At 40.7% G+C, this 7,406-nt stretch overlaps 1 protein-coding gene across 1 annotated transcript; it reads right to left on the bottom strand.

The window, feature by feature from the left end:
* Positions 1 to 5,879: 5,879 nt before the first annotated feature.
* Positions 5,880 to 6,797, bottom strand: LOC148034525 (uncharacterized). The gene has a single exon (XM_087680534.1). It carries the CDS (start codon positions 6,533 to 6,535, stop codon positions 6,119 to 6,121), a length of 417 nt encoding a protein of 138 aa, XP_087536660.1. The 5' UTR covers positions 6,536 to 6,797; the 3' UTR covers positions 5,880 to 6,118.
* Positions 6,798 to 7,406: the final 609 nt, after the last annotated feature.

Here is a 7,406-nt window from a genome sequence, read left to right as displayed (position 1 = left end):
AGAGTGAATTTTTCATGCATAAAATAAATTACCTTGGGCATGTCATCTCTTTTGAAGGGATTCAGATGGATCCTGAAAAGATCAGGATAATCCAAGAATGGCCTCATCTTCGTGATGTACATGAGGTGCGATCGTTTCTTGGCTTATGTTCTTATTACCGCCGCTTCATCAAGCATTTTGCACATATGGCTTCTCCACTTCATGATCTTACAAAGAAGAAGATCTCTTTCCAATGGAAGGAAAAAGAGAAGGCAGCCTTCACAAGGCTGAAAACAGCTCTTACTTCTGGACCTGTTCTTATCATTCTAGATCTGGTAAAACCATTTGTGGTGGAAGCAGATGCTTGCGGTGATTGTATTGGTGCAGTGCTAAATCAAGAAGGCCATGCCGTAGCCTTTGAAAGCCGCCGTCTAAATGATGTGGAGAAAAGGTATGACATTTATGAAAAGGAGCTCTTAGCAGTGGTTCATGCTTTAAAGATATGGAAACATTATCTTTTAGGCAATGAATTCCTTATTAAAACCGATCATCAAAGCTTGAAGTATTTCAAGACTCAAAAGCATTTGCAGGAGAAACATGCAAGATGGGAAAATTTCTTGTCTATGTTTCATTTTCAAATTATGTACACTCCAGGGAAACAAAATGTAGTTGCTGATGCACTTTCTAGAGTGCCTCGCATTGCAACTATTACAGTGGCTCATCATGAAGATTTTCAAACGATGAAGAATACTTATGATGAAGATACTGATTTTGCAGCAATTTGGTCAAATTTACAGCAAGGAGGTTCTCATCCAAATTATTCCATCAAAGATGGTTACCTTCTCATGAACAATCGCCTTTGTGTCACTCTTCCTGTTTGACAAAAGGTGCTTAAAGAAAGTCATGAACCCCCTTATGCAGGGCATAGAGGGAGGGCAGCCACTCTAAGTGCAATTGAGCACTACTTTTATTGGCCAACATTACGAAAAGATACACATAACTTCATTGAGGCTTGTCTGGTATGCCAAAAATCCAAATATGATAGGCAGAAGATTCCAGGATTGTTGCAACCTCTTCCAGTGCCCAAAGATCTATGGGAATCTATCACAATGGATTTCATCTCAGGTATTCCAAGAACACCTCAAGGTCATGATATGATTTGGGTCATAATTGATAGATTCAGCAAACAATCACATTTTATTCCATGTCATAAAACATTGAAATCCGCACAAGCTGCAAGACTTTTCATTCAACATATCTTCAGATTACATGGTATGCCTTCTGAGATCATTTCAGATAGAGACTCCAAATTCACAAGTAACTTTTGGCGTGCTTTATTTGAGAATTTGGGAACCACTTTAAAGTTCTCCTCAGCTTTTCATCCTCAAACTGACGGCCAAACAGAGGTGATGAATCTCACTCTTTTGGATATGTTGAAAGCTTATGTTAGTGAACATAAGTCACAATGGGAGAAATATCTTCCATTATTGGAGTTTGCTTACAACAATACAGTGCACTCATCCACAGGGAAAGCTCCAAATGAAATAGTACAGGATAAAGTGATTCCTCCTCCAATTATTCGCACTAAAGATAAGATTTTTGCTGCTGATGAGTTTGCTTCAGATTTAAAAACAACAATGGATCAAGTTCGAGCCACTATCAAAGTTGCACAAGAGTGACAAAAGAAGCAAGCAGATAAACGAAGAAGACCTTTGGCTTTTGAAAAAGGTCAATATGTCTTGCTAAAGTTTGATAAAAGCAGGCTCAAACAAGGTTCTGGTCAAAATTCATCTTTTCCAAAGCTCTCCAGTAGATACTTTGGACCCTTCAAAGTGGTTGAGAAAATAAATGAAGTTTCTTATCGACTTGAGCTTCCTACTCATTGGAAAATACACAATGCTTTTCATGTAAGTTTGCTAAAACCTTACATAGGACCAGAACCAAAGGAACCCATTATTGAAGATCCCCCAGAAGTTGAAGAAACAGAGCAACTCTTGGAACCTGAAAAGATTTTGTTTCTCAAGGATCGAACCACGAGAAGTGGCCTTGTGACACGAAAATTCTTGCTAAAATTCAAGAATCTACCCACCACAGATGCACAGTGGGTAGATGAAAAATTCATGAAGGATTACCCAAATATTCTACAACAATATCAAGAAGATTTTTAGCTGAGGACAGCTGAATAAAAGCCAGAGGGCTGTCACAACTCTATAGAAACAGAATTTGTATCCTTTTTCATTAATTTATCTATATAATGATTTATTAAATTTATTTCCTTTGCACTAATTAGATATAAAGAAAAGTGCATTGGAGCTGGCCACTGATGAGTGGTCACAGGTTATGGTGGACCCACATGGTGGGTTAGAGAAAAGATAGTTCACACTTCCACCTATATGACCCGATTGGGCGCCTGTGACTAGAACTCACGCATATCAGGGTTAGACTCGCACACAGAAAGGATTGATGCCTTGAAGTGTGGGCTAGATCCACGAGAACAGACAGTTACAATCAACAAGATGGCATGATCATGAAATGCTTGTATAATGTGCATGTGTGGGCTGAAAGCTTGAAATGCACATTTCCTTGCATAGGAAAGTCACATGAAGATTCGGATACCATTTTTGCGATGTACACGGAAAAAGCTTTCATATGATACCCATATTGGGGGGGTCCCTAAATTCTAAGAGATCCCTAAATTTTAGGAGGTCCCTAAATTTTAGGAGCCTCGAATTAGCCTAAAAATGCTAGTCCTAAAAAATAGGGATGTCATTCTAAAAATAGTAAGTTCTGTACTCTGACTGTGCTTACTAAATTTGGTTGTTTCTATTCTTGACAGTATTCAACCCAAAAAGGAAGGCCATAAAGAAGAGACAAGTGTCAAGACACTTGTCACACAAGTTTCCAAGTGTCCCACCACTTGTCACATCTCATGACATGTGGCTGGACACTTGTCTTGTGCTACTCCACTTTCCCCTTTTGTACTAGCTCTCCCCTCTCCTATAAATAAGAGCTCGTTTTTCTTCATTGAGCATCATTTTTCTTTGCTGTAAACTCATGTACAGCACCCACAGATAGCCAGAAACTGGCCCCATCCATCCCCATCATCATCCCCCACTTCTCCATTATCAAATTCCTCCATATTCCCTCTTCTATCACTGCTGTTTTACAAGACAGCAAGCCTGCAAATTCATTACAGCACCTCCTTCTTGAGCTCTTTCTTCCATTTTAGCTACAAAAAGCAAGCTCTATCCCTGTACTGCTGATCAACGATGGAGAAAGGCTGAATTCCCCTTTTTCTTCTCTCATACTGTAAAGAAATCAGTTCTTATCATTGCATAATAGATAATGCATGTGTGTTTGTACATCTTTGCATGATCTTGTGAGAGTGAGAATTACTTCTTCTCACTCTCAGGTTGATTGTAACTGAGCTCTTCCCTAAGGGACTTGAGTTGAGCAGAAATACATTCCTTCGGGGGGGGTTGCCCATCTTCAACCCTCAATCTTGTCTCCATTACTTTTACATTTTTATGGCTGTAATTTTGTGAGTAATTTTCATTTTCAGTTTTAAGTGTTCATTCTCTTTTCTATTAAATCTCGAAAACAAGCAAATATCATAATTGTTAAGCATACTACGTTGTTCGGGGTGATTACAACCCATGTGATGCACACATATATTCATGCGTAACTTACTCGAGGGATGAAATGATCTTTGTTAGTTCTTCCACGTACTTATATTGTGATTTTTGTTCCAATGCAGGTGGTAAAGAGAGAGGTAGGACTATTGCATCGCCCATGCAATTACCAATGGAAATTGTGGGATCATTCCATCCTTCACCTTCGCATGTTTTACTCAAGGAGGAAGATTTTGTTAATGATTCCTCAAAGAAGAGGAAGCTTTCTTTCTATTAGGCATCTTGGAGACATTGTCTCTTTTTGTTGGCATCGGTCATTTGCCTATGGTGCTTGAAAATACTCGGGTGTCTTATACTTGGCCTTTGTGGCTTCATTTTGACTAGGTCTCTTATAGAAATTCTTTTTGTGGTGCATGGTCTTTTTCTCGATTATGACTCGTTTCAGTATAACGTTATTGTTCCACGTACTTATATTGTGATTTTTGTTTCAATGCAGGTGATAAAGAGAGAGGTAGGACTATTGCATCACCGGTGCGATTACCAATGGAAACTATGGGATCATTCCCTGCTTTGCCTTCGCATGTTTTGCTCAAGGGGGAAGATTTTGTTAATGATTACGCAAAGAAGAGGAAGCTTTCTTTGTATTAGGCATCTTGGAGACATTGTCTTTTTTTGTTGGCATCGGCCATTTGCCTATGGTGCTTGGAAACACTCGCATGCCTTATACTTAGACTTTGTGGCTTCATTTTGACTAGGTCTCTAATAGAAAATCTTTTTGTGGTACTTGGTCTCTGTGTTGATTATGACCCGTTTTGGTATAATGTTGTTGTTTCGTTTTTTTCATACAAAGCAATCATGTGATTCCTTACATTGATGTCTAGAGAGAAAAGTTTGTATGGTGCATGGAAGAGATTGTTTCTATGTCAGGCATTCTATCTTACAACTTTTATAAACTACTTTTAGTTTTAAGTTTTGTGTGTGCGAGAGAGAGAGAGACACTGAGAAAGGGTGCTTAGAGAGAATTGGAGAGAGAGAGAGAGAGAGAGAGAGAGAGAGAGAGAGAGAGAGTAAGAGGGACAAAGAGGAGAAATGGATTATTGAGCGAAGTTATCGCACGGCAACTTCGAATGCCGCTTCGCAGTTGCCGCAAAGCGGCCTAGTGCTCGAAACGCTAGTTACCATTATTGAAACTAGCAACGACGATATATCATACAAATATACAATCTTTCATTTCAAATAAATGCTTCTCTTGTCAATTTCTCTTGAGAGGGACTTTTGGGTAATTGATATATAAATTTTCCAACTCCACATGGGCATAGTTTATTCTTTCACTTTCTAGATTATCATACTTTTGCATTCCACTAAGATTTTTTCTTTTCAAAATGTAATTTAAGCATTAACCACAAGTAAACAACTTTAGAGTTTCACAAAAAAAAGTAATTTGCATTTATACAAGGTTAGATATCTATCATCCTTAACACCACACTCACAAGGTAGACTAGAGATTCAAAAAATAATGTGTATAATAAAAAACTTAACACTTTCAAAGTTAGAGTGACATGATGGAAGTTACCCTCCCTTAAAAATTAATAATTCAAGACTTGAAACCCATAAACAAAAGTAATGGTTGGCATGCCACATTGACCAAATTATGAGCCAAGTGTTTGGACGTGGATATGATTTAGGAGTTAGTTTATCCTACTTAAGAGCTAGGTCACACCAACATAAATGGGGAATTTGAAAGGGTAAGCCTCAGCCAGCAAGCTTTGTGGTCACACCAACTACACCCACTATGTAGAGGAAGACAACATCTTGTATTAAATTGTCACAAGCCTTTTTCCTATTCATGCATTGCTTTGCCTTTGTTCTCATTGGCCAATCACAAGGGTTAGCATTCCATTAGCACTGTAAGACTGCATTTTTGTTGTTTTAGTGGGGTTTTCCAAGGTTTAAGGAAACCCCACTATCTGTAAACCCACATGGCACAATCTAGGTTAGTGGGGGTAGTAGGGTTCCATCACACCGCTAATCTTGAGTATTGACCCAACCCATAATCACCCAATATTGTGTGAGAGGCATTCATTAAGCATTGCTCAATTAAACTTACCCCTATGATGACATTGTTGCAATACACGGACCAAACACATGCTAAACACTCACATCCATCCAATTAAACTTATCCCTATGATGACATTGTTGCAATACACGGACCCTTTAAAGACACATGCTAAACACACATCCATCCAATAGAAATTAGTGGAAAGAGAGCTCACACGAGGCATCTAGATTCTGTCCAAAAAAGGGCTAGTTGATTTTGAAAAAGGGTCGCGCATTACACAAGAGAGAGAGAGAGAGAGAGAGAGAGAGAGAGAGAGAGAGAAAGAGAGAGTTCCTTTTAGAATCAAGGTTGTGTGCTCTGTGGGAAGCTGGCTAGCTAGGAGTTACATTTGTACAGAATTGGTACAAGAAAGCCTTGCATTTCCCCATTGGGAAAGATAGATGGCGAGTCAAAAGGCACCGGGAGAGAAGAGGAGCTCGAGGTCCGGGGGGCGAAAGAAGGCAGTGGGAGGGGGGCATGGCCGTCTAGCCATGGCTCGCCGCTTCCTGGGAGGAGGCGGCGGGCGCAGACACTCGGCTATGGTATGGCCTTTCCCTTTCGGGGTGTGGCAGCCTTCAGCATCAGCAGTGAAGTCGATGAGCGCAGCTGGTTGCGACTGTTGCTGATCAGTGGCCCCCGCGGCACTAGAACACAGCTTGACTGTTAACATCGGAGGACTCAGTAGCGACGACGACGTAGAGGTGACAGCTGCTGCGCCGCCTTGGAGTGGCAGCTGCTTCAACCTGGCTATGGCGACGGGAACTGCAGTTTCCCAATTGGGAAAGGTTTGCTTGTGCAGCTCACGACAAGAAGCTGGATGAGACATTGGGAGAAAGTATACGCGAGCGAGCGAGCGAGAGAGAGAGAGAGAGCCTGTATTAGCCCATTGGCAGCTCGGCTATTATGGGGAAGTAGAGCTGTGAGATAAGCTTGAGAGAACGATCATGATCATGGGATGAAGAAGATCATGATCATCAGTCAAGAATTGCAAGGAGGAGGAGAAGAGGTTGTGAGCTGCAGGAGCATGAAGGCCAGAAGACAGGAAGACCAACGAATCGAAAGGATAGGTTGGGAGCGCTTTCCTTTTCTTTGCCTTCACTCCCCTCTCTCTCTCTCTCTCTCAACGACCTTTACCTGTTTAACTGCCCACATTTCACCCTTCGCTCCCCCCGCCCTTTCCTTCCCACATATTCGTTCCTTCACATGGAAGATTCCTCGCCGTAGAAGCCAGTAGAGTTTCATTATGCATTCAACCTATGGTTTTCCACGTTGAGTAAAGTACAAGCAAGGCTAAATGAGCTCCTTAAGATCAGCGTTTGAAGAATAATTAGAGCCCCCTCTTACAAAGGGAAGGTGGACAATAATTGATTGGCAAAGAGCAAACCTTCCATTCACACAAACATGAATAACACAAATATAGTATTGTCCATTAAACCAACAATTTTCAAAAAGAAAGAAATGGATATTTTTTATTAGTTCATGGCACATGCTCTTATCGTTGCAAAAGAACAAGGGGGTAGCCCTCAGTACCTTGTTTATAAATGGGTTTTCTAGGGTGTCTCTAGGGACAGTACTACTCCCCTATGCAACATAGGTGGGAGTGGACAACTCACCCCCACTCACTCAGTTGGTGACTCGTATGACCCAACTCTTATGTCTATTATAGCTTGGGAGTGCACCTATAAGCAATCATCTAC

Source organism: Lygodium microphyllum, chromosome 6 (assembly GCF_053477565.2).
Source record: "Lygodium microphyllum isolate KBCC chromosome 6, Lygodium_microphyllum_v1.1.10, whole genome shotgun sequence".
Lineage (NCBI taxonomy): Eukaryota > Viridiplantae > Streptophyta > Polypodiopsida > Schizaeales > Lygodiaceae > Lygodium > Lygodium microphyllum.
The sequence above is the reverse complement of the archived record's forward strand: the minus strand, read 5'-3'. Positions and strand labels throughout refer to the sequence as shown.

Excerpts from the sequence above, each read along its gene's own strand:
- LOC148034525 (XM_087680534.1), bottom strand. The coding sequence starts at position 6,535 with ATGTCTCATCCAGCTTCTTGTCGTGAGCTGCACAAGCAAACCTTTCCC.